This window comes from Agelaius phoeniceus, chromosome 7, assembly GCF_051311805.1.
Source record: "Agelaius phoeniceus isolate bAgePho1 chromosome 7, bAgePho1.hap1, whole genome shotgun sequence".
NCBI classification, from domain to species: Eukaryota; Metazoa; Chordata; class Aves; order Passeriformes; family Icteridae; genus Agelaius; species Agelaius phoeniceus.
The window spans coordinates 15,786,149-15,814,130 of record NC_135271.1 but is presented as its reverse complement, the minus strand read 5'-3'; the positions used below and the strand labels follow the sequence as shown (position 1 = coordinate 15,814,130).

At 42.4% G+C, this 27,982-nt stretch overlaps 1 protein-coding gene across 2 annotated transcripts in view; it reads left to right on the top strand.

The window, feature by feature from the left end:
• Nucleotides 1-27,982, top strand: part of SPAG16 (sperm associated antigen 16) — a 373,146-nt gene that overhangs the window by 257,546 nt on the left and 87,618 nt on the right. For both annotated transcript variants that reach the window (XM_077181042.1, XM_054636654.2), the window contains one exon: nucleotides 10,027-10,153. In XM_077181042.1, coding sequence (XP_077037157.1) covers nucleotides 10,027-10,153 — 127 coding nt within the window. The remainder of the gene's footprint in view (nucleotides 1-10,026; nucleotides 10,154-27,982) is intronic.

Below are 27,982 nucleotides of genomic sequence, written 5' to 3'. Positions count from 1 at the left end.
GGCCATGGCTCAGTCATGGCCATGTCAGAGCCCTCAGCAGGCTCTGGATCAGCTGATGCCATTTCGGGGCAGGCCGTGGCTCAGTCACTGCCATTTGGGACAGGCCATAGTTCGGCCACCACCATTCCAGTGTGACCCAGAGGTTGACTAAGACTCAAGGGGACAGGGAGAAGGAGCAGTGGCCATCCTGGTGGTTTTGAGCCCGTCAGCCATTTCTCTGGTCTGCTACAGACATCTCTGGGGTCTGTGAGAACTCTCAGGTTAGTGAGGGCCGTGGGGGCTGTGAGGGCCATGGGGGCTGTGAGGGCTGTGGTGGGTGTGGGGGCTCTGAGGGCTGGGAAGGCTTTGAGAGCTGTAAGGGCTGTGGGCTCTGTGAGGGCTCTGAGGGCTGTTGTGGCTGTGAGGGCTGTGAGACATGTGGGGTCTGTGGGGGCCATGAAGGCTGTGGGGGCAGTGAGTGCAATGGGGACCATGAAGGGGGGCAGTGAAGGCATGTGGGGTCTGTGGGGGCAGTGAAGGCCTTGGGGGTTGTTAGAGCAATGGGGATCATGAGGGCTTTGGCGGCTGTGGGGTCTATGAGGGCAGTGAAGGCTGTGGGAGCTATTAGAGCAATGGGGACTGTGAAGGCTTTAGGACCCTAAAGGGTTCCTGCTGTGGGGGCAGTGAGAGCAATGGGGACCATGAAGGCCATGGGGGCTGTGAGAGCAATGGGGTGAGAGCAGTGAAGGCTGGGGGGGCTATGGGGCCATGGGGGAGCAGTGAAGACTGTGGGGGCAGTGAGAGCAATGGGGTCTGTGGGGTCTCTGGGGGCAGTGAAGGCTGTGGGTGCTGCTAGAGCAATGGGGACCATGAGGGCTTTGGGGCTATGGGGTCTGTGGGGGCAGTGAAGGCTATGGGGGCTGTTAGAGCAATGGGGACTGTGAGGGCTGTGGGGGCAGTGGGAGCTGTTAGAGCAATGGGGTCTGTGGGGGCAGTGAAGACTGTGGGGGCTGTTAAAGCAATGGGGACTGTGAGGGCTGTGGGAGCTGTTAGAGCAATGGGGACTGTGAAGGCTGTGGGAGCTGTTAGAGCAATGGGGACTGTGAGGGCTGTGGGAGCTGTTAGAGCAATGGGGACTGTGAGGGCTGTGGGGGCTGTTAGAGCAATGGGGACTGTGAGGGCTGTGGGGGAAGTGGGAGCTGTTAGAGCAATGGGGACTGTGAGGGCTGTGGGAGCTGTTAGAGCAATGGGGACTGTGAGGGCTGTGGGGGCTGTGGGAGCTGTTAGAGCAATGGGGATCATGAAGGTTTTGAGGGCCATGGGGACAGTGGGGTCCATGAGGGTGGAATGTCCTGTCCCACTCAGTGGGCTCAGGAGAGGGTTGTTTGATTTAATCTGGGCAGTGAATGGGAGAAACAACTAAATTCTCAGGTGGTTCAATAACAAACTTTGACTTGCAAACTTTAGAACATTAAGGTAGAATAAGGTATTTGGCAAAATGTAAAACAACATCCAGACTAAGGCACTTCAGGAACTTCAACTTACCCAGACACAACAAGGCAGGTAAGAAGGCATTGACTGCAATTTTTCAGTCAGGCTTACAATATATCTTAAGAAGGAGAAAAAAGGGACAGAAAAAAGGGAAACATCCTGTTTCCACCTCACTTCCCACCTGGTTGTTTTGAGCCTGTTAACCATTCCTCCATTCTCCTACATAAATTAATTTTTTTTTCCCCCAGTCAAGTCTGCTTTGTTCATGGCAATTCCTGGTGAGTGACATCACCCTGTCTTTAATCCAACCCACAGAACTTTTGTTCTATTTCTCTCTGTCCTGCCTAGCTGAGGCAAGGAATCATAGAGTGGGTTTGGGGGACACACCTGGGACCCAGCAGTGTCAGCCCACCATAGATATTTATCTGTTTTTTGTGAAGTAGTTCTCAAAATAAAGGGATGATATTTGTTGAACTGATCATTCTTTTACCTGAAATACATTAAAACTGTGAGAGAGATTCATACATTTACTGGAATTCAGAATTGAGTAAGCTTCTGTGAATACATTTCTAATACTGTTGGTATTTCTTCTTTATGCATTTAGTTTCCCTTACTAAAAACCCAAAGACAAGATAAGGAGCCAAATATTATGTTGGACTCGATGATCTTAGAGGTCTATTTCAATCTAAATGATTCCATAATTTTATGTGTTCTTTGGTGGTTTCTCTTTAAAAAAATCACATGTACTTTACTGACATTAATTTTTTTCAGTGACTTAGATGTTCTGCATTTTAAAATGAACAATTTTGCATTTCAGCAGTAGATCTCTTGCCTCTAATTTATGAATTTTATAAAGTATATATTATATCTGTGTTTTAACATTACTGCAAAGAATAGTACCCAGTTTTTCACATTTGGAACTGAATGCCAAAAAAATCCCTGTGCACAAACATGGTGTAGCTCAGGAATTTTTATGCTTGTTGCTCTCAGGAGTGGCTAATCAGGTAATGATGGCACCTAACTTTAGTCATGGTATCTCTCAAAAATGCAGAGAAAAGCCAGTAATGGCAATTATCATTCATCTCCTCTCACTGCACAGCTCCCAGAATTCAGACCCTTCTTTGATGGTTAGAAAGGGAAAACCAAAACTGATTATTTTAAACCTCCCTGCAAAAGCTATTGCTCCCTTTGCAGCACTGTTTCAAGTGCAATGTCAACTACTGTGAGCAGTAACTCTGCAGGGAGTGCAGTGGTTTCTTATGTAAATTTATGCAAAGGGTTTCTGCAATCCTAGCATGTGTTGTGCTCCTCAAACACACCACCAGGCACTTCCTGCTAGTTGATGTGACAAAGGGAAGAGAGATTCCCCAGGTTTCACATAGCAAGGAAAAAGCCTGCAGAGTGCATGTACACAAACTGGAGACCCGTGATCTGTTGTTGTTTTTGAAAGTCAGTAGAATTGGAAAACTCTGCTGGAACAAAGTTCTGCCATTGCCATGGATTACTTTTGGTGGAGCTCCTCCTTTAGAGGACACAAGGGGTGTCCTGAGTCTCCATATGATGCCTTGTGAAGGCTGACCTAGAAGAGAGGCCAGACTGAGTTAAAGAATAAAGCAGGGATTTATTAAAAGGCCTCAATGGATCCACCTTGGGCAGTGCAAGAGCCCAGCCAGGGCTGCACCCAAGATGGACCAAAATGGTCACAAAATGGACAACTGGTCATGGGGTCTCTCACTTTTATAAGTTCTGGTCCATTTGCATATTGGAGTTAATTGTCCAATTACAGCTTTAGCTTGTGAAATCCCATCCTGCTTGTTTTTCTCTCTTCATTTCACCATTGTTTATGCTCTAAAATTTGGATCATTTGTCCTTGGTCCCCAGCTAGAGAAGGAATTGTTTTGTCTCCTTACTCTGTGAAGAGAGCTCACCATCCCCTAATATGAAGCTGAGAACTACACACTAAAGCAGCACAGAATGTGAAAACTATAAAAGCTAAAACCTGAGGCATCACATATGCCACATATAGCAACAATGGCTACCTTCTTGAGTCAACTTTTACTAGTTCTACTCAGTGCAAAATCAGGAGTTGTTCATTGACAGCTGCTGTCAGGAAAGTTGGAGGATTCTTCTGTAGGAACCAACTATGGAGCTTTGAGATTATTGTTTTTGCATCAGTATCTTGGATTCTCCTCACCCCCACAAGAGCTGGTGTCTCACCAGTTCTGGCTATTCAAAGCTGTAAAAAAAGTCACTGGGAGTGAGGGCCAGACCGCAGTTTCATGAGGTGTGGGTTTTCAGTTGCTTTGAAATATAACTGATCCTCTGCAACTTGGATCACAATGCAGAACTCAAAACTATGGAAGGACAAAGGTAAGAAGAAAACAGATGGGAAAACCCTGGCAGTGCCTGTTAATAACCCTTGATCACTGCTTTCCCCCACTGTGGATGCACATAATTGTTAAAAATGCACCACTGCACTTTGAAAGTGTAATCACTGTAGCTCTGTACTTTTGCCAGGCTAAGTAATTCCGTGGCTTTCTAAAAAGGTGCTATTTTCATTTGAAACGGTGATGTTTTAAGCATGATATTTCAAAAATGGGTGGTGATTGATTAGTCATTAGTCTAATAATGGACTGCATCTACATTTTTCCTCCATCTTTATAATATTTTACATAATTCATTTGGATTAATTGGACATTAAAATCTTTTTCCTTGTAACCACTACAGCAGATTCACCCACCTCTGCCTGGATTCTCTTGGGATCCCTCTGCCCTGGCTCACTTCTGCTCCACAGTGGGATGGGGTGGCACAGGGAGAGGGCTCTGGATGTCTTGCCTGTGTTTCTCATTATTTTTATGGAGAGTATTTATGCATTTATGCAAGGTAATAACTCTCCTCAGGTTTCTGATATGCTTCATGCTGTAAATGTGGGAGGTAATGACTCCTTCTCTTAAAAACATTCCCTTGAAGGTATATGAAATGGGGCACAGTTAAGTGATTTAGGACATGTCCCACAGGGAGCCTTAGAAATGCAGATTATTGGAGCCTCTCCATTTGAGGCAGCTGTTCCTCGTGTGGCCACCTTGCCTACTGGCACTTCATGGTGAGGAGTCCCCACCAGCTTTGTGCACACAGAGCTAAATTCCTTTTGCTGGGTTCAGAGACTGGGAACCAGGCTGGCAGGACCAGTAAGAAACTCATCAGCCCTTTGTCATGGCTGAACTCAAGAGATTCCCAGGAGTAATGGAAAGGGCAGTAATTATCAAGCTTCTCTCTGGCTTGGAAGGGGCCTACCATGGGTCTGTTGCCACTGGGGTGATGAAAATGTCAAAGTCATCACAGGAATCCCTTAAAACACAGCTCATCCAGTGCATCTGTCCTGGAAACAAAGGATTGCAAAGCAGTGGACTTGTCATACTGAAATGAGTTGCTGTTCAGTCACTGTTTTGCTTTTTTAAAAATATGTGCAAAAGGTGATGGAACAACTACTGACCTGCCTTCAGCTGTAAAGAGGATGCTCCTGGGAGGAGTCCACTGCAGTCTAAATGAGAGAAAGCAGCCTGATGTGTTCATGTATTATAGATCTTTCTGCAATAAATCCAGAGGTGTCTTTATAAGCAAGAGACATAATTATGCAGATTTTTATCCTTCTCATGGGTGTGAAACAGCAGTTTTCAGGGAATATTTACCTCAAGTGTACCTGGTGATTAGTCCCATTGCTAATCATTAATATTCAGAAGGGAAAAATGCATTTTTTAAGAAAAGGGAAGAAAGAAATAGATTTTTAACAACTTTGTGGAAGCTAAATAAATCTTTTCATTCCTGATGTAACAATTATTTGGTTTGTTGCAAGTGTCAGTTGAGATTGGGATTGTGATGTATATGGAGCTGAGCATGTCCATTTTAATGGGAGGTATTCTGGAATACAAAGATGTTCATTGGGTTGGCAGGAAGGTAAAGAGTGGAGGATGTAACTGTGAAGGCAATTAAAGGACTTGCAAAGTCCTTTAAGTAGAGCCTGGAACAGAGCCAGTCTTTGAATGCAAACTAATTGAATCCTTGTATAAATTCTTTAATTACTCCAGCGTGCACACACGAAACAGTACCGGCTTGATTCTATAGACTAGGCAGCAAGTCTGACCAGTTTTATAGAATCATTCTACATGCCCTCTGATTAAAGGAGCTAATGCAACTGGGCTGAGCAGCAGCAAATGTAGTGTGAATAGAAATCAGAACAAGGGGAATCTGCTCTTGCACCTCTTCTCCTTGGAACTCATTGTCTCCTCCTTTTACATGTAGGAAATCAGTCAAGCCCTGATGGTCCACCATGCTGTTCAGTAAAATACAGCATCCAAAATACATCATAAAAAAGACTTTAGTGTGGCAAGAAACAACAAGAAGAAAACCATGAGCAAAGCAGGGGGTTCTTCCATGAATGGCTAAAATAATAACTGTAGCAGGGATGAAAAAGCCAAAAGCTCGCAGGAGAATTTAAAGTGATTCTGCCTTAAAAGCTTCTGAAAATGGCCCATGGCCAGATGGAAATGAGTTCATTTAACATATGACTTATCCTTTTCTTTTTCTTTGAATGGTGTATAACTCCAAATAATTTTTCAGCTTGGTTACAGCCCTGGTTTATTTCTTGCTATTGAAAAGTTGTTATCCCCCATCTCCAGCTCAGTTGATTTGGATAAGGTGTGGAATAGAGCGAAGGAGTGCTGAAGTGTAATAGCCAGCTCAGTAACAAAATCATTATGTGATGTTCTCAGTGAACAGCTGCCTCGGGATCGGTGATAATTAATGCATTTAGTAATAAGTCTGTGGGCAGAGTGTGTCAAGGCTGATCAAATACCTGTTTGTGTACATTGATATGTTGCCACCAGAAGTCTGTTTTCTTACTTCTGTTTCCTGATGAGGTGTGCTGTCTAATCACAGAAATCAGGCCAAATGCACTGCTGGCTGTTACATTTTACACACTTTTTGTTTATACCAGGCCTCTGGGAGGAAATTGTTAAAAGGTCTGCAGGCTTGTGACAGCAAGAATTAGTTATCTTTGCCAGTGAGACAGTGTGTGAACCCTTTGGAGCAGGACCATCTTGTCTAGCCACCCGGCACACAGCACAACGGGATTATCCCAGGATAGGTTTCTCCAGCACTGCTGCTATTCAAGGATCAGAGGGTTCATCCTTTCTAGTGTGGCCACAGATCCCAGAATCACAGAATAGTCTGAGCTGGAAGGGATGCCCAAGGATCATCGAGTCCAACTCTTCAGTGAGTGGCCCATGCAGGGACTGAACCCACAGCCCTCGGCCCTGACCAAGTGAGCCCAGAATGAGTGAGGGTAGTGCCATGCATCTGGCACCTACAAACAGTTGGACTGTGTAAATTCCTGCCAGAGAGGAGCTTTGTTCACCTCAGGGGTCTGTAGTAGCAATGGGGGAAAGTGAACATGGCAGAGAATGAGATGGTAGCATTGTGAGGAAGGGAGGAATGGATCTTCTCTTGTGATATGCCAGCTACTGTAGCAAAATTAATGAATAGAAGGGAAAACCTGTAATACAAGTAAACTAGAGTGTTTTCCTCATAATTATGCCACTAGTAACAATGCTCACATCAGGGCCAGTGAGAAGGTCAAAGTCAGCTCTCCATTCTCAGTCACTTTGCAGCAGGGACTGTCTCTGATCAATGTTTGCATAATATCTGTTCCAGGGACACATCCTCAGTGCTGTTATGATCCATCAGCTGGGCAGTGCTGTTACTTACAGGAGAAATGTCATTGAAAATCCATGGGTGTAACTGTGGCTGACACAAGGAGCAGTCACAGAGCAGCCCCTGGAGTGTCTCCTGTAACTACCCTGAGTGGATTATGTGCAGTCTCACCCAGGTGGGCTGGCTGGCCATTGATCTGGGTCAGAACTGCTGAGCTACCAAAGCTGTAATTAAGCAGCATTTATTGAACTCATTTATTGGACACATACAAAACAAGTGGGAAGGCACGCATTTCTAAACCAAACCAAATCTACCACTCACACACACCCCCCAAAATAATTTTTTGTTGAAATGTCTCTCTGGATAGAAAAATATCCAGAGTAAAATGCAATCTATGTCAAAATCATATTAAAGAATATGAAATAGCAGGTGTAAAGGATACTGGTGATTTCCAAAGTGGGCCATTGCTAGAGATGGATATAAGCTTTACAGAAGGAGCTGGAAAAGAGAGGCTGGTGAAGTGTGAATAGCTGGTCCAGAGGCCAAGAATTTATGCTGGGGAATGGAGGGATCTTTGTACACACATAATCATTTCCTCTTCCCTTTACTGGAGTGATGGGCAATGACCTATGGGAAGGAGACATCCCACTCTGTAGTTACTCCTGTGTGCCAGCTCCATCAACACCTCTGCTCAGCTGAGATGTGCATCTCTAGCCCCTCTGAATGTGAGATCATTCCAAAATTGGTGTCAGTTTGGCAGGAGTTGCTTTATAAACATCAGCAGTGGGTGCATGCATAATTAATCCAGGCTCAATGCTATCTGAAAAGGATGAGAAGGAGAGAAGGAAGGGCTAATTATTTATAGTCCAAGAAAATAGTGTCCAAGTGGGATGTGGATGGCACAGTAATTGAAATGCATCAGGGACAGGCAAGAAGGGAGTTTTGCTGCAAAACCCCACTTTTCTTTAACCTAAAGGACACAGGTTGCTTGTGAACAAGCGCTTTTATACTCCTATTATACTCAGGGGCTGCTTTGGATCAGCAGCATGAGGTGGATGGGGGAATTGCTGCTGATGTGGAATTTAGCACTTGTAACACAGCAAATGTATGAAACCATTGCTTGTAAGAGGAAGGGACTGGATTTGATGACTCTCCAAGTCTCATATCCACAATGATGGGGTTTTTTTTTCTCCACATTAAGAATTTGCTTTCCTGAGATCCAGTTCTAGCCATACAACGGTTTGGAGTGTAGGTGTTGTATTTTGGAGTTTTTTATTGTTTGTTTCCTGACCAGCCTGCTTGCCCTCATCCTTTGTACAGGCTGAAGTTGCTGGAAAGATCCAGATGAAATGAAGGGGAATTCAGTGGGCATAACTGGTGAGACAGTTCAAAGAAAGAGCCATGATGTTTGTGGCACTGTGTTGAGTGCGGTATAGTTGTGGTTCCTGATTTTTTTTTGCAAAACAGCAGGTGCTGAGAGCCTGGCTGCTGAATTCTCCAAGCAATAATTATTTTGCTTCTTGGTGTTAAGTCTGTATTAATCCCTGTAACAAGCCAGAATGGAGTTTTGACATTTAGATCTCCTCCAAATGAACCTGAAGATTTCATTTTACTTACACCAGGGTAGTGTTTTGCAAGCCATTAGTTTCTAGTTGAGAAGCTGATGGATATTTTAAGATCTTAAATCCCCTGTTTGCTAGAAAACACCACACATTTTATTGCAGGTACTATTCATGTGGAAGATGTAAAAAATATTTTTTTTTTTTAAATAATGGATGCAGTATCTCACCCATGTTTCAGCTGATTTTTAGTCCCAAACCATTGTGATTCCCCTTCCAAACAATATTCTTTAATATACTCTTGTGTTTACATAAATTGTAAAAGACATTGATAAGTGTGAGTGCACACCAGCTGAGCTGCCTTAGGGATTTGAATCTTTATTTAGGGGGTCCAAATGAAAAGTAAATGTTTCTACATGGGTAGCTGGGCAGCTCTTTCTGTTCTAGTGGGAGGAATTAGCTAAACAAAGTTATGTTTGGGCATCCTTTACCCTTCCTTCTTTGATTTTTGCATTTATTTATATGCTACATAATAAAAAACTCTTTTTAGGGTAGAGGTTTGTTTTTTGGTTTTTTGAGGGGGGAGGTTGGGTTGTTTTGGGTTTTTTTGGGTGGAATAGGGTGTATTTTGTTTGGGGTTTTTAGTTTTGGTTTTTTGTTTGTTTGTGGGGGTCTTGTTTGTTCCTTTGTTTTGGTTTTAGTTAATATTGAACAGAGACATGGGAGACATGGTCCTGCTCTCTTTCCTTGCATAGTCCCTGTGTGCTTCTGGCTCATTGGAAGGAGGGAGTTTCTCACAGAATCACAGAATATTCTGAGCTGGCAGGGACCCAGAAGGATCATCCAATGCAGCCCTGAAGTGAATGGGGAGTTGTCCCTTAGCATGTCTGTGGAATACACAGCAGGGAAGGAGTGTCTGTTCTGCTCTCATCTCACTCTTCACATGGAAAACATGTGAAAATCAGGGCTACAAGGACAATCCTGTGGCTGTGTGGGAAGAAAATAACCACAAGGCCAGTTCTTAGTGGACACTGGTGTCAGAATTCAAGATGACATTTTTCTCCTTTGTACTTCCAGTTTCTCCTGAATTGGTCTCTTTAGAAGTCACGTTGTCTCCGTTGCTGTTGAAGCCAGCAGAGCTGATAAGAGGCTGTGATAACCTCACATATAATAGCTGATTTATTTCTTTATTTAGATTCAGTTGCTGGGTGTGGCTGCCCTGTGCCAGAGGCTTTGCTGCTGGCAGAGGACAGAAGCAATGCCTTGACTCTGTTTCCATCTCTGGCAGGGGGACAGCATTGCTTCCTGTGACTCCTCGGGCGTGCTGAAGCTCTGGGACATGCGGATGCTGCTCCCTGTTCTCTCCATCGACGCGGGTCCCCATCCTGCCAACCAGGTGGCCTTTCATCGCTCTGGTAGGAGTCTAAAACAGCTTTTCCCCCATAAAACACGGGTTGTTTTGCAATCTCTCTAATCTCTCTCCAGTTCTGGAGGCAGATAACATGTGTGAAGCAGCACAGATGTGGTAATTTTGAAGAAGAAATGCCTGATTGTGGCAATGATCAATATGTTTGTTTTCTACGGGCTAAACTGCCAAATTGGACTGCTGCTCCATTTATATAAAATGAATAATGCACGATAAAAAAAGAGTACAATTAATTGCAACAGTATTACATAAAATACAGAACTGATCAATGGGAGTAAAAAGCTTTGTGAGATTACCTATGTTCCAGTGGTGTTTATTCCCCATTACTGTTTGTTCTTTTAGTTGCTAATTCTGGAGTTGCATTTCATAACACTCTTACAAAGTCCTCTTACAAGTGCCTCAGAACTTCATCATGCTGACAGGGCTGCTTACTAGGCACAGGAATTGAATTAAGCAGTTATTTTTTCATCATCAACCATGTATTACCATGTCAGCAGTACTGTGAGTGCACATTGCATTTTCATTTGAAGAAGGGCCATTCTAAAATATTTTTGTTTTAAAACAATCTTCAGTTCCAAAGCACAGACAGAGCATTCCTGTTGCAACACAGAATTAGATCCTAGATTAGGAAATGGTTTTACTCAAAGCCAGTGCAACATGATATAATACAACAATATATAACATAATATATATAGGTACATTGAAAAATAAGTATACATTTGTATTATGTGTTCATAAAGCATAAAGCTTTGATAGAATTTGAGGGATGATAAGGAATCATTAAAGAAAAATAATAGGATGATATTTTGTCATAATGACCCACATACTGTAGAATGCATATTATCAATATATTGAGTCCCTTGGAAGGAAACTTTGACATCAAATTCCATATTATCTGTGTAGTGATTTCATGGATCTCTCTGCTGTATCATTGAATAAGGTGCTTGCATTTTCCAAGGGAGAAAAAATGTATTGGCAGTGTCCAGTTTTGGGCAGTTTCCCAAAGACACGTTTAACCACTATTGTATTTATGTGTGTAATTTGGAATAAGTGCCCATTTTTTGCTCAGGAGGATTTGAAGAAGTTTTGCATCTTTGTTTATGGTGTATAATGTTGGGTCATTTGCAGCGGAACCACACCCCTGAAAAATGCAGTTGTAGTATTTCTGCCAGATGGGAACTTTTCATTAGAAAGGTTATCAGCTTCAGGTAATCTAAACGGGCACATTTTCCCATCATTTGGACAAAATCCCAAATTTTCTCTGCAGGAGTAACCACACAACAGAGATATCAAATTGGGGTGGATGGTCAAAGAGAGGCAGAATGCAAAAGGATGGAATTCCAGCTGGCTGAAGATAGGCAAATACCTGGCTGAGACACTCTGTACCTGCTGCAAGAGGGACAGAGTAGATAAAATATATCCTGTGTTTAACAGCCTGTTGGGAATGGGACATCTGCCTCAGTCAGGACCTCTGCCTGTGGAGCAGCTTGTGTTGATTTTCCTTATCAAAACATGGCTCCGTTTCCAGCTGTGTCCCTCAGTCTCTCTGGCTGATGTTACAGCACCCAGTGTAAAATACTTGACTGCATTAATAGTCAGAGGCACAAATTGTTCAGCTCTTACAGGTGGATTTAATTACTAGATTAGAGAGCCATGGTTGAGCAGGTTTTTTTCTTCTGCCCAATAATGATTTAAATGAAAGTTAATAATGATAGAAGAGGTTTATGAAAAGTTTGGCAGCATCAGCAAACAAGATTGAGGTTGGAGATAGGAGGGTCCCAGCTAATGGAAGAATTTGTTTTGTTTTCAAGTAATTATCTTTGCAAATGCAGTGTAGACAAGCACATCTTAGCTTTTGTTTTTAAGTGGTGTTACCTTTGTGGGTTTGACATGCACCAGGTGGGAAGAGTTGTGACTTACCGGGGTTCTCCCATTGGCACTTTTGGGGATGAGCCTTGCTGGCTCCAGTGATCCATGGCTGTTCTGGGCCTAAATGCCTGAGCAGCACTGTTAGTTAAATAGCAGCCTAAAGCCATATCCTGCTTGATCAGAGCCACACTCAGATCTTAGATAAATTACTGACAACAGTTGTGTATAAATCTTTCTGCTTCAGCTGCGCTCTGCCTCAGCTTTTCTTTAGCTCAGCTTAAAGGTGGACTTCTCCATACTTGTGAATAAACAGAAAATAATTACATTAGTAATTACCACTGCACTTCATGGGGATTTTCTGCTTTGTCCTGTGCTTTCTGCAACAAGCTCATGGTCTTTCAGTGAGAGGTGGTGATGGAGCTGCCTGGGACTCAGCCTACTGGTGGTAATGCTCTTCAATACTGGGTTTAATATCAGAAATTTTTTTCTGATGTCATACACAATTAACATGTCCTTTGAATTCTGCATGCTGTGAATGGCTGACCAGAGTTACTGAGCAAGATGGACCACAGAATAACTGATTTTTAAACTAAATTCACTTTTACTTTTTTATGTGCAAGTCAACAGCATCTCCACATGCACATATTCTTGTGTAGCATTCATGCATCCCTGGAGCACCCTCTCATCACTACCTTTAGTGTTTGCAGTTGCAGTTTAGAAAATGTAAATGAGATTAATCACAACCCAGCATTGCATATGTAAGAGAAGGTGCAGGAGGTTCCAGCTTGTGTGCTATGAGGTATTTATTAATTATCACAGCACATTAAAACAAATAAACCAAACAAGCCCCACTTCACAGCAACAATCCAAAATCAAGAGCAGTTACAGTAAGGCTGAGGGCAAGCAAATAATATTTGGAGAAATGCACTGTTTTATTTTGAGCTCTGGAGATACAGTGAGGTGTTAACATTTAACCTGCCTCCATCCAGGCTGGGCTGTGCTGCTCTCAGCATGAACAAATAACCTCTCCATGCTTCTGACCATTCCCAAGGGCTATAAGTGTGTGTCTTATCCTGAGAAAAAGTAAATCAAAAGAAGGTAAAAGCTGTAAATGAATGTGAAAGTTGAGAAATGGCAGGATCAAGATTATCTTGTGATGCAAACCTTTTATTTTAGGAGACAACATTTCTAGGGATGCAGGAGACACGTTGACAGTGAACAGATGGTACCACTGTCAGCCATGGTGGGGTCAGGGCAACTGCTCAGTGTTGCTCTCTGAAAGGAAGCTTCATTTGCCTAATTACACATCACATGACATCACCCAGCACCATAACTACAAGACAAACATTGGTGCAATGGCTGGCAATTGTTTGCTGTTCCCCTGCAGTTGTTCTTGGTGTCAAATAGCAGAGACAAATTTTCATCTCTATATTACCACCCTTTTACTGAACACAGAATTATTGACAGGATTTCTGGGATGTTATTGATGGAGCATTTTCAATATTTGCACTTGATATTATTTGGGCTATTATTGATAATGTTAAAGCTACAAACAATTCCCACATGGAGGGGGGCATGGAGGTTAGAGCTCAGATGGTTTCCACTGATACTGAGACATCAGGTGAAGTTCCAAAATTACAGTTTTCACTGTATCCCTAATCTGATAACAATCTGTGTGCTCAGAACAGAACTAGCAGATGTAGTCCTTGCAGATCAATCTTGCAGTGAGGTGCCCTCTCAATTTTCTCTTAGATTTCCTCAATTTTGGTTGGTGTATTGACTACAAAGACAAGCTGGTGTTAAGGTGACAGCCAGGTGTTTTTCTTTGCTCCTTCTTTCCTCTTTTCCTTCATGCTTTTGATTAATTGATACCCCTTAAGTGGCACTGAGGAGATAAAGCTTCATCTTGGTAGGGTTGAGAGTTTTCTAGGATGGAATAAGTTCTCCTTTGCTGGGAAGCCTACAGTGGATTTTGGGGTTAGAGGCTGAATCAGCAGTGGCTGCACCTGTAACTTGCAGATCTCAGGAGGTGACTGTGGCCATTATGTCCACATATAAAGAGAACTGGAGCAGGACAAGATCTCTACCCTTGGCTTTTTTTGCAGTTTCTGGAACTTACTTTCTGTATTTGTCTCCTTTTGATTACAGTTAAAGTCACACTTGATGGGAGAAGAATCCTCTAGCACAGAATTTAGCAGTAATCTCTTTAGAGGCATCTGATTTTGTCCACATAGAGCAATTATGTGCTGACATTAATGTGTGTTTTTCCCTATGCCTCCCATTTCTGACTCAAAAGCTTTTTTCATTACAACACTTTATTGCTCTGTGTTCTTTAATCTCCAAGGCAGATTACTTGATAACATCAATTGATTCCTTAGGGTGCTTTTCCCCTTGTGGTTCAATGCCTGAGTTCCTGCCTCAATTCTGACTATGTATATGCTGTCACAGGCAATACAGCCTCAACTTGGGTAATTTTTACTTGATTGAAGTTCTTGACAATTAACACAACCTTCTGATCACTGATTCTGGGTATTGAGAAAAAACAAACCATGAAGGATTAAACAATTGTTAAAGTAAGTGCTTTTTCTCCCCCTTCCCCAGTCTCACCATGAGCCAAACATCTCTCCTTCCCCCTTCCTGCTTTCTTCTTGCTTTGTTTTTGCTGTGGGCTGTGCTCCATCATCCCAATTCCTTTAGTGCAGCAACAGGGGATGCAGGAGGAGTATCATTCTTTGGATTTGTACTGGCACTTGCCCTTTCACTCAGACAACTCCCAGTTCTGTTTACTACTCAGTTCAGACTTGCTACAGTGCTGTAACTCCTCCTGACAGGGCAGCAAGGTGACCAAGCTGTGGTTCTGGAGCACATCTTTTAAGTCTTTGAAAGGTTTGCTCTTTACACAGAGAATTGAGACTTATTTTGCTGCCTGCTTTGCTTCTTCTTATTTTGCTGCCTGATTTGCAAGGACTACAGCTGCTAGTTCTGTTCTGAGCACACAGATTGTTACCCTTCTTCAAGTCCATTTGTAATTGTACATCATTTGTTCCTCTCCTTGTTCCCATCAGGAATTGCTTCATGTCTGTCCCTTCAGAACCATTTGTTTTCCTATGGTCAGCATTCCAAGCTCTGTGGGTTTTCCGTGTATCCCTATACACCCATTCTGTACTAAGAATTCATATGGTCTGTTTCTTTTGAATATAATTGATCCACATGCTCACAGATTTTGCTTAATGAGCACAAATGCAGCCACCTGCATATCTTAGTTTGCCATTTATTATTCAATAATCAGCACTTTTAGGTCATCTTCACTTTCCTCTTGGCTTCAGCTCATGTGCAAGTGCTGTGTCAGGGCTGTGTGTCTGATCTGTGTCTGCCTCCTCTGGCCAAGTAGGAGTCAGGGAAACCTCCCTTTCTTTCCTTCCAAAAGGGAAGACCAAGGCTGAAGACCAAAGTCAGGCCTTTTGCTTTACACAGGCAAGTTTCAAGCAGTGATGGCTCTCCATTTCTCCTTTGTCTTGTCCTTCCCTCTCTGGTTCTATTTCTCTTCAGTCTAAACTTGAGTATCCCTTTATAAAACTCCCCTTTAAAGCCTGTGATACGTTTGGTCCATGTTTGAATGTGGATCCCAACTTTAAACTCATGGGTGGGAGATAAAATTTCAGGTCCATTTATTGACCAAGCTGTTTTTATAAAAGCCAAAGATTTTCCAAAGTGATTCCTTGGAGAGAAGGAGTACTGGTGGGCTGGTTCACCTCAGCCACACTGGGAAAAAGGTTTAGTCCTTTGTGCCTCCAGGTGAAATCCCTGCTTTGGCAGAGCAGATGCTGTTGCCCCAACTGCGTGCTGTTTGTCACTGCCCCAATATTGATGTTTTGTCCCTAGGTAGCCCTCCCAGCCCACGTGTTTGCAGTGGTGAATCCATTAGTGGGCTCCCTGGGGAGATGCCAGCATGGTGTGAGTTGGTTTATACAAGCCATGACCTATTTTCCAGCCCTGATCATGCTGCTTTGCCTCGGAAGTCAGATCAACAACACGTCCCTGTCAGCCCCTTTCCCTGAGGAGCGCTTACAGCGTCTGGTGACCATCCTTAATTACTCCTATGGTCAGCATAGGAATAAAAGGATGTGCTGCAAGACTGAATTATTCAACAATAATTCCTTGTCTCATAATTCTCACTCCTTCCCTCTCTGCTGCTGTATGCCATTTTTCTCATCCACAACATCTGTTTTCCTGATCATAAAAATTCTTTAATTTGGAGACAATGGGCAGATTGGACTTACACAAATAAGAGCTGATTGACAGATCGTTTTGTCTCCTTGTTTCATGGGGTAGGAAACTATCACTCTCCTTATTTCTGGCTGTTGCAGTTTGCCAAAGGGAAAAAGCTGGCAATGAATTTTCCCCCTTTGTTGAATCAGGGGGAAGAGTTGTGCTGTGCAGTATTTCTGTTGTGTCATGGCCATTTTTCAATACAAGCAAACGCCACAATATTTAAATATGCTGGAAGGGAAAGAAAAGGGATTCTTAAAATATACGACTTTATTTTCAGTACAGACATAATTTAAAATGTATGAAATATTTGTCCTTTGGAAAAGAAAGGGAGGTGGCTTGGAACTCCTTTATTTTACATTTTTTGCCCTGATTGCAGATAGTGTTTTGTCTCTGGCTGTGTTTGCTGAGCTAATGAGGGTGGGGACTGTGCTACTGCAGGCGATTGCTTTGAGCACTGAGCACTTTGAAGAGATTAGCCCCATTGATATTCCCTTCATCTTTGTTAGAGGGGCATGCTTCCTTCCCTGGAGTGCCAGGAGATGGACAGCTATTTAATAGAGCCAGCCTTTTTCAAGTACAGGCTGTACTCCTGAATATCCCCATCTCCCTTGCCTGCAGATTTCCCACAGAAAAACAATGTTCTGGAAGCCAGGGTTGTTCCTCATTAGAGCAATATATTGACCTGATAGGGGGGGTTTGGAGGACCTCAGGTTGACTGGGTTATCATCTGTCTGGTTAAATGTTATTCTTCAAGGAGAAGCAACAGTTCCAGCAGTTCAGGCAGACAGCCAAAACATGGGGATGAGCAAATTGTTTGTTCCAAGAGTAAATGAAGGGAATGTCCACATGAATTTTGCCATCCTTGTATTAAACTAACAGAAGCTGAAAATTGGAGCTTTATTCATCCCAAGTGGGGCATAACTGATCAAAATTTTGATTCTCCAGCAGCTATCTACAAACTGAATTAAAATGGCTTGCAAGAAGTTGGCTTTTTTTCTAATCTCATTTTAACTCGGCACAAGTCTTAAAATAATAATGTATTCAACCTCTCATCTCTAACATTTACTGCTTTTGTAACTTTAACAGGTTCATGGATTCTATTTTATATTATTGTTTATATTAATTCCAGCTCACAGAGTGCTGCAATTAGCCCATTCCCCCTTTGAATGTATTTACAGTGATAAAAGAGAACTCCTTACTTTCACTTAGACTGCACAGCTCCATCCCAAGCCTGGCTTAGATACAAGAGCTTCATCTCCTGATTAACTTACTCCTGCAGACAGTCAGGGATGAAGGACCTCTGAAAGTCATCACAGCCTTTCTTCCATGAAAGCTCCTCTTAAATATCGACAGCTCTCCAGGTCCTGTGTTTTGAGTACAGCATCTGTATGTAAAGAGAGGATCAATAGTGCATTCATCATTCATATGCTGTAATAACGGAAAGGGATTTCTGAAATATTGGGTTAGTATTTGTGGGTCCTTTCTGTGTGTTAAATATGGAAGGTGGAATGGCCATGGCCTTCTCTGCCAAGGACTGGATGGGTCAGGCAATCTGCAAGGGGACAGCCATTTGCATCTTTGTCACTGCCAAAATGAAACATAAATTCATCAGTAATCGAGAGCCATTAGTTAGCTGGGAGCTTTGTGGGCTGACCCCAGCTTGTGTTGGGAGTGGAGAAAACACATTTAGGAAAACAGAGCACCTGGGTAGTTTTGTTTAAAGGAAGCAAACCCTGCGAGAAAGAGTCCAGAGGGGCTGGGATGCTTTGGAGAAAAAAATCATCCTTGTGACTGCCTAAGTAACTCAAGTATGCTGTTTCAAACATGAGGATAATTTAGGGAATTTGGTCTGTTCACCCACTGTTCTTTTCCCTCTTAGAAAGCAAAGTATTTCATATTTTAGATTAAAACTTGGAGATGATATGTCAGTTCCATAAAAAAAAACATTTAAAACTGTCCATGACCAGCATTTTTCTTTCTCCATTGTGGGGGTAAAAACTATGCCAGTCTGTGCTGAGTTTGAATAACACACTTTCAGTAACTCAAAACTTAACTTTTTAGCAAATGTCCTCTTTTTTCAATATTCCTTTTTTAAAGTAACTGAAGTGCAAAAGAAAATTATTCACCTTCAGATACGTGTATTGTGATGACCAAGAAAATTTTGATTCCTTGAACAGTTCCTCCACTTGGTAAATGGAATATATTAGGGAGCTAGATCTTTTCAGAGCTTGGAAAGTGGCACTTCTTTTCAAGAAAGAGATCATCTTTGAATTAAAAGTATGCTGTCCTTAGCCTTTTTTTATTTTTATTTTATTGACAAATTGTCCCAGGAGCTAAAGTGCATAATCATCAATAACAAGTGATCCATGGGGCTATGCAAAATATATTGATTAACAATATAATCTCCATACAGCTGTCCTAGCAGTGCTTGTTATTTTTTATGGGCCAATCTGGGAGTCCTGCTTGCATTTCAAGGGGCAGGTGGAGGGAGGTGAGTGAGACCAAGTTCAGGGCATCTCTGCAGTTGCCTGGCAGCATCTTTGGTGAAAAGGGAAAAATGCCACCAGTTGCTCCCACCACAGGATGTGCAGCCTCCTTTTGTCAAGCCTGTATGGGTACAAAGTAAACCCATTTCCTTGAAAGGAATTCAAAGCCTGAGACAAAATCCTCTTTGTCATGAAAGCATGATTTTAATTTGTTTTTAAGGCTGTTCCACTACTAAGAAAATCCTGATTTAGATGCCTTTGAGGCATTTAACTTAGACTTATGCAGAGCTATTCCTCAGAGAAAATTGGATGTAATTTTAGGATTAGGTAACTGACCTAGGAATGAGAAAGAGAGGGAGAGAGTGCAAAGCTTGCATATCCACTTTGTCCAGATGGATATTCACTAGGAAACCTTCAAACTGCTCATAAATATTGCCTGTCCTTTTGTAAAGGCTCCCACCAGCAAGCCCATGGTCATTTCCTGGGCAGAAAGAGGTTTTGCATTCAAACTTTTGGGCAACTAAATAAAGTATTTTATTTCCCTTTCTTTTTCTGTGGCAAAATATTATACATAATGATGAATGGGAAAATGAGCAAGGAAAAAAGTTCTATAAACAGCCTCCAACGCCTGACTTGAATATTTGAGCTGTTTGTTTGGGGTTTTTTTCCTCTGGAATGAACTTCCTTTCTTTCTTTGCCTGTTTTTCAACTCATGAAAATACCTTTTATGTAGAGCTGTTATCTCTCTGAGTATCACATGCTCTTGGGGAGCAGGGCAAAATCTACTTATTTTCAGTCTTCCTAAACCAAATTGAGTGAAAAAAGGAAATACCTTAATCCTTTTTTCCCCCTTTCTAGAACACCAAAGAGGTCATAATGGTGGGTTTATGTCAAACATAATTTCCTCCTTTGACATTTTATATTGCAAGTGAATATGTGTGCAATACCTTGATGACTTGACTGAAAACATAGAAGAGAAAGAAAAGCAGAGCATTTCTGGTCTGTGGTGGCAGTGTCCAGCTCTGGGCAGGAGGAGATGCAGAGGGCAAACAGATAAACTCAGGAAGCGCTGTGGTTTCCCTGGCCCTCTCCTGTGGATCAGGGCTCCCAGATCTGGCTCTTCATGCACTTCCGTGTTCATGGATCAGGACTCCCAGAACTGGCTCCTCATGCATGTTCATGGATCTCTCCTGTGGATCAGGGTTCCCAGATCTGGCTCTTCATGCCCTTCGATGTTCATGGATCTCTCCTGTGGATCAGGGCTCCCAGATCTGGCTCCTCATGCACTTCCATGTTCCTGGATCTCTCCTGTGGATCAGGGCTCCCAGATCTGGCTCCTCATGCACTTCCATGTTCCTGGATCTCTCCTGTGGATCAGGGCTCCCAGATCTGGCTCCTCATGCACTTCCATGTTCCTGGATCTCTCCTGTGGATCAGGGCTCCCAGATCTGGCTCCTCATGCACTTCCATGTTCCTGGATCTCTCCTCTGTGAAACTTCTGGTTTGGCACTTCGTATTTCCAGCAGATCCCTCAGCCTTGTAGAAGCACCTCCTGCCTGTGCTCTAAATCTCTTAATGATACATTCTGATTCTCATACTGTGGGAATTATTGAATAATTGTTCCTTGTTCAACCTCTTCCTGCTAGCACATCTTCCCTGCTCTCTTTGTGGAGCTGAGGAGTCTGTGTCTATTTAATCTCCTAAATACATGAGCCATTCCTCCTCTTTGTTCATTTGTTGCCTTTCTGTAAATCTTATTTTGGGTACTATTGTGGTTCTATTTCTAGAGTCCCATACTGTTGTTATCAGATTTCCTAAGTCCCATACCTCCTTGGTGTATTCTTATGGCTGCAGATCTTCACAGCACAGACTCCTTCTTCTGCACGTTGTTCTTTCTCAGTTCAGGGCTCCTTCAAGGCTCTCCCTGACTGGCTAACCCACCCCCTTTTATCCCAGTTATCTTCATTAGTCACAGCTGCAGCCCTATTAAGGACAACCAGGACCTCCTGGGGCAAAGCCTATATTTTATATTCAAGTACAATACATTTCCTCTACTATATTTCCCCCTTTTCTTTTACTTACAGAACCAGGTTTTACATACAATACTTCAAGTACAACACACACATTTCCCCCATGACTCAGAGACCATGTACAACACACATAGCTCCTTGCTCAAAGGCCATACTCTTTCACAGCTCCTTGACCCAAAGGCTATGTTCTCTCACAGCTCTTGGCTGTCTTATCTTCTACCAACTATCACGCCAGGGTCACCAATTGTTGTTGTTCTATTTCTAGAGTCCCATACCGTTGTTATCAGATTTCTAAGGGCCCATACCTCCTTGGTGTAGTCTTACAGCTGCAGAGCTTCACAGCACAGACTCCTTCTTCTTCTTCTTCTTCTGCATGTTGTTCTGTCCCAGTTCAAGGCTCCCCCGAGGCTCTCCCTGACTGGCTAACCTGCCCCCTTTTTATCCCAGTTATCTTCATTGATCACAGCTGCAGCCCATCAAGGACAACCGGGACCTCCTGGGGCAAAGCCTATATACAGGTATTCAAGCACAATATGTTCCCTTTACTATAGGGTACTTCTTTTAAAAATGGAGAAGAGGGATGAGTCTGGCATGATTTTTCAAGATGTGCTGAAATCAGGGCTTTAAATAGAGGCCTAATAAGGTTTTTTAGTTTCTTCTCTAGCTTTTAGGTTCTTCCCCCCCAGTCTTAAATCTTGATATTATAACAAGGTGATGTTTTCAAAGAAGTATCCATGGTGGCTGGGAGATCTCTCTCCTGACTGACAAAGGCTAGTTTACTGCCTGTCACTGGATTTGTATAATTAAGAATACTTTTGTTTATTTGAATCATTTAATGTTTCTCAGAATTCAGTTCCATCTTTTATTTCAGTTATTTCTGCCTTTCTATTATTTAATCCAGCATTTTGGGATTCTTCAATCATTCTGTGAATGTGCTGTTGTCTTGAAAAACATGAATAATTTTATATTCTCAGTGTTCACCTTCACATCCTTTAAGAAAAAGAAATTTTTGATGTGCTGACTAGCACAGGTCCTAGAATAAATGTCACATTCTTCTGGTAATCTGTATTTTTCTCACTTGTCTGTCCAATTGGAAAGATTCCGCTTTTCCCCCTCCCAACTTTGGTCATCAAAACTGTTGGGAAATTAAGTAACTTATGTCAGCCTGGTCACCCTTATTCCTGTGCTTCTTGGACAATTTCTGATCAATTTTTTTGCTGTAAAAGCTATGATAACTCCTCACTGTGGTATTGTATTTCCTCATGCATCAGCTCAATCTGTTCCTTATTATACAACTGAGTTTATTGAACCTGTAAATAAATCCCAGGTACCAGCTGGCAGTTTCTCAGGCTCTTTTCAGAAGTTGCTGTCACATTTGCCACCTTCCATTCCTCTGCTCCTTGGACCAGGCCAAGCAGTTGCTTCAGGAGCAATTTCAGTTAATTTCATATTTAATGTTCCTGTTTGAATACTTTCTGCTTCTGGCAAATATTTAATCACCTCATTCTAAGATTTTGGACTTGTGTTTCCTGTTAAGTAGCCAAGCCAGCCTGTCTGAAGAGTTAGAAAAGCAGTCAGCTCTCTGCACTGCTCTGCTTGGTGGGATTGCAGCTGCTTGGGGATGGCTGGAATAATACACAGGTGCCTTTGGAATCCATCACAGGAGAGGGATTTAAGCTTTTGCTATATGGGTCACCTGGCTTCCTTTGCATGACCTCATCTTCAAAGGAATGGATGACTATTCCCACTAAAGGAATGAGTCAGCAATTCCTTCAAACAAAGACATCTATCTATATAATAGAAAGTGTTTTGGTTGCTCAGCTGATGTGCATCTGAAGTTGGGTGTTAAAATTAAGAGTTAAATTGTTAACGCTGTCCTGGGAGTGCAAGGTTCACTGAATTTGAGAGTTTTACCCTGCAGTCCATGAAAAAAAAAGAGGAACTTAAAACACAATCTGTTAGATCCATTGCCTTCTACTGTGAGCTGTAGTAGTAGCTGTTGATAACAGCTTTTTATTGAGGATCATCCCTTTCTGTGTTCCAGACTGCAGTCCTAGCTGACTCCTTAAAACTCTGGTAGACAGTTATGTGTATTTGGCCAAACAGGTCTTTCCTTGCATCAGTGGCATTATTAACATCTCCATTTTGGGCCCAGTATTGAGGGGTTTTATTTTCTATTGTGTATTCTTCTTCCTTCAGTTCCATGCCCTAGCCAGTCATCCTGAGTGGCACTTGGAATGTACCTGATAGCATAACAGGCATTTATTAGTGAGTGAAATTAATGATTAGTATTTTAGCTGTGCTTGCAGGCTCAGTTTAGGCACTGGCACAATTAGGAGTCATTGGCTGATGGACCAGCAGAATAATGGGCTTCATTTAAGCAGATGAAGCCTCTGAGTCAGACCCCAAGCAGGGCAGATCTGTGCCAGTGCTGGCCTCGCTCAGCACTGTGGCTGAGGGGACTCTTCCACCTTCTTCCCTGGGCAGCCCCAAGTGCCAGGAATGAGTGAACAACCTGGCTTGAGAAACTCACAGCCTTCCTGTTCCAGCTCCTGCATCTGATGTGGAGTGCTTGAATCTGGGACTGCTGAGCCTTATGATGCAGGTATTGTCAGTGATGTAATGTTCTGCTGATTTTTTTCATTAATTAACACATTCATTTGAGTAAATTAGTAGACAACTCTGATGGGATATTGCAGGCATTGTAAACACAAGGTTATTGAGTATAATGAACACTTCTTCTCTGGCATCAGAGCAAATCATAGGGAAAGGAAATGGGAAAGGAAATCAATAAGAAGAACCAAGCCCATAGAAATTATTAAACATCACCTCCTTCAGAACCCCTCAGCTAATGAAAAAAGCTGCTCTCCTAAAATATTGCCCACAGCCTAATCTGGTAGATGCACATGATGTTTGGAGAGGAGGCCAACAGTGTTTGCTGGGAAGTGCTAAGCATCCTCATGGCGTTGTGTACCTTGTACAGCAGGTTCTCTGTGGCAGCCTTGGGCTTGCTGGGCCAAGGTGGAGGATGTCTTGAGTCTCAGTGTTGCTGCTTTGAAGGGAAGAGAAGTCTGAGCCTGTGACCTCCCCTTCTTTACTTCTGTGAAACTGCAGCATGCTCTGGGTGGCTGTTCTGTAATCAGCCAAGCCAGCCCCTGCCAGCAGGCGCCGTGCTGTGTGTGTAGGGCATCCCCCACACTGCAGGGCACCCAGCTGGGAAGGTGCAGTCTGAACCTGCAGCAGGCTGCTCTGCCTGTCTCTGTAGTGGTTGGTTAGCTTACTCATCCCAGCTCTGAGAAGTTTTCCAAACACAGCTTCACTGAGAGCCTTGAGAGCTTAAATCTCTACACATGCCTGCTGCTGGCCCGAGGGCTCCTGGGGCTGCCTGCTTCAAACTCTTACACTAACCAGGGCTCTGGTACATATTTTATGATAATTCCTTTTCATTCCTTGCTCATTTGCTCTGTTGTTACTTCTCTTTTGCTGCTACAAGAGCTCTTCTATTCTTACATTTGATGTTCACTTCTGTGATTTGTCCTGATGTTCTCTGCAATTATAAGTTGGAGTAGTACTGAGGTGAATGAATAATTCAGCAGATCCAAAATGACACAGACTGGGTTGCTCCATAGCTGCAAGCACAATCACACCCATAACCCAGAGCTGACATCCACCTTGTGTACAAGTACATGTGGATTATGGTCCTGTGGCTCTGCACAGTTTTGCTCTTAACATCCACCTTCGCAGTCTGTTTGGGCTCTTTGGAATGATGTACTAAAGGCTGGATGAGGAGGTTTTATTTCCAGAAATTTTATTTTCAGAAATTAGTTCATGGGTATGTGGGGCTGGTCTTTATGTAAAGATTTGGCAGAGTGGCCATTAGGAAATGGTAGATCCCATGCTCCTGATTGAATTAATTGTGTGATTCTGTCACCTGTGCTGTGGGCACTGTTGTACCAGGTGTGCATTAATTCAGTGTCCTGCACTGGACTCCCCTCTTGTGTGATCTGATTTGTCTCTCCTGCCATTGGGGGAGAAGAGGAGAACTGAACCCCAGTACAGCGTGGCCATCACCATGGAAACATGCTGGTGGGTACAGCTTCCCCAGAAGAGGAGCACAGAATCACCAAATCACAGACTGGTTTGGGTTGGGACCTTAAGGGTCATCTCATTCCATCACCTGCCATGGAACCTTCCACTATCCCAGGTTGCTCCAAGCCCATCCAGCCTGGCCTTGGACATTTCCAGGGATGGAACAGCCACAGCTTCTGTGGGCAGCCTGTGCCAGGGCCTCCCCACCCTCACAGGGAAGAATTTCTTGCTAATATAAAATCTAAACCTACTCTCTGTCAATTTGAGCCCTTCCCTCTTTGTACTGTGACTCCAGTTCCTGACAGAGCCCTTCTCCAGCTTCCCTGTGCCCTTTTAGATACTGAAAGGGGTTCTGAGGTCTCCACACAACCTTCTCTTCTGAATAATCCCAGATTTCTCATCCTGATTTCACAGAGGAGATGCTCTAGTCTGGGATTCAAGCATTTGATGCCTTCTGTAGTTCTGGCTCAACTAAAGTAAAAACACCTTCATATGTTCAGTGATTTAAAAGCACTGAACACAGCTCAGCCCATCTACTGCCACATACATAATCAGTTTGGGTATTTCTAAGCAAAACAAATACTTCCAAAGGAGCTATTGCAAACAGATGGACTAACATTAATAAAATAGGCAGTTCCCTCTTTAAGGGTTTTCTTGGAATAAAATGGATTGTTTTTATTGAGATTTAAACTGCAGTTTGCTTAAATTATTTTTATATTTGCCCATTATATTGTGGGCATATGAAATGGGCAAAATGTTAACAATAATTAAGCAGAGTGGTCCTGAATACCCTGGCAAGTCTGAAAGATCATACAGAAAAGAAAGCAGCTATCTGTGGAGCTGCCAATTCTACTTATATGAGCCCATCTGTTTAGATCTACAGCTGTTTCCTAAAGAAGAATACATCTTATGTAAAGAATTCTCACCAGATCCCTCAGACAGTTTATCATTCAAGAATGCTCTTCCTGTTTGTTCTCTCTCTCCTTTATAAGAAACTATAGAATTAATGTTTTTACTGTGGTCTCGTAGAACATTTGCAAGACAAATTATGGACTTAGCATTAAAATTAAAAGAGTTTGTTCTCTTCTGGTTTCATAATGAATACAAAGAGTTGCAAGCCATGTGCTCATACCTACAGTGGCTCTAAGTCTTTTCTCCTGTTTCTCTTTCCCCTTCCACTTCTTTATTTTCATCTGGAGACCTTCAGACCATCTCTTGTCAAACCTAAGGTATAGATTATTTTATATCTAATTGGTCATGTGGAAAGTCTCCTTGTGGGGTGTAAATTTCTTTTATTGTAAAACTTCGTTTTAAAAGAGGAATTGAGGAGCTCCAAACTTTTTTTTTTGTTTCCCTGTGTCCCCCAGTCCCAGGAGTTCTGCAGATGTAGAGCTAATGCTGTACATTCCCTGGCTGAGGTTCCATCCTTAGAACTACTTCAACAACAATATTGCCTGAATAACATCAAATATAAGCATGTGGACTTTTTTGATCTTTTTATTAAATCCTGGTATCAAAGTGGATTTATCCACTCTCAAAGATAAGATGGAAGGATGCCAGCTTTTGAAGATCATTTGCATTTCTTTCATTTGGTGGCCTAATCTTCTTCCTACTCTATTGAACTTTGGTAAAATTGCTTTAGAATTCTTAGAACAAAAAAAACCTCTAAAGAGTTCTAACTTCTGATTTAATTATCAAAGTGTAAATTCTTTACATAAACTATAGTGACACGGCAAATAAAAAATAAAATGAGGTCAAGTCAAAAAAGGAGCAAATTAAATTAGCCCCTTCAAAGAAATCTGGACTTGATTGCAAGTTTTGAATTACAGATTTAGAATGAGGATGGGTTTTCTCATTGTCAGCTTCTTTGGAAGTGAAATTTGTGAATTCATCTCATTTCCAGCAGTGACCTCCCAACCAGTTTTAGTGGTTCAGGTGTTTGGAAGAGTGCTGCTCTCTTCCCAGGTGGGTAATTCCATTCTAACCACCAAAACTTTCCTTGCTCTTTGGGCTTCCTACCACGGCATTTCTTAGTGGAGACTTTCCATGAACTTCCAGCCTTCATTGCCAAGGTAAAATTAGAATGTTTGTGTCACTTGTAAGGATGAACTTTTTACCCAATTTTTATTCTCTTGGTTGTAAACAGTGGCTAGCTGTGTTTTAGGTAAGAATTTCTTCCCAGATTGGGTTGTCAGGTGTTGGAAGGGGCTGCCAAGGAAGTGTTGGAGTCCCCATCCCTGGTGGTGCTCAAGGGTCTCCTGGATGTGGCACTCAGTGCTCTGGGCTGGGTGACCAGGTGGGGATCAGTCACAGGTTGGACTCGATGACCTTGGAGGGCTTTTCCAACCTTAATGATTCTGGGATTCTGGGATTTTACACAGATTTCTCCATATCTCTGTAGGCATTTGGGCATAGTAGTCTTCAGCTGTTCTGCTGTAATAAAATACCTTTCCCAACCCATCCAGTGATTCCAGCAGTCCAAAGCATGGATTAAAGAAGAGGTTTATATTTAAGAATAGATCACAGCTAAAGAAATTCAGAGTATTATGGGATTCTCTGTCAAGACCTTTGAAGATACTGTCTAAAACACTTTTTAACTGCTTGGCTCTATCAGCTGTGGGGAGTTATCATCTCTATTTCCAAACAGTTAGCAGATAAAGCCTTAAAGGCTTGGAGCAATCCCAATTGTACAGTGAGTCAATTTATGGGGAAAATATCTCTGGGATCAGTAGTTAAAACTTTATTACAGATGGCTCAGATATTGGGCTTGATTTATTTTTTATATCTTCTGTAGTGACATGAGTGAATTGTCTACAGAAAGGCCACATCATACTTATTACAGACTAAAGGGCATATTGGAGAGGGAGTTGCTTCTTCATGGGTCCAAAACATTTCTTTCATTTGCAGCAGAACAGAGATACAGAAATAAAAAGAGATTTTTTTTTTAGATTGTTGCAACAACTTATCAACACGGTTATTTATGTTTCAGGTGTGCTTGAAGAGAGTTTACATAAATGTCTTTGGACATGCCAAAGAAAATTGTTTGATCTGATGATAGTGTTTGATTTTATT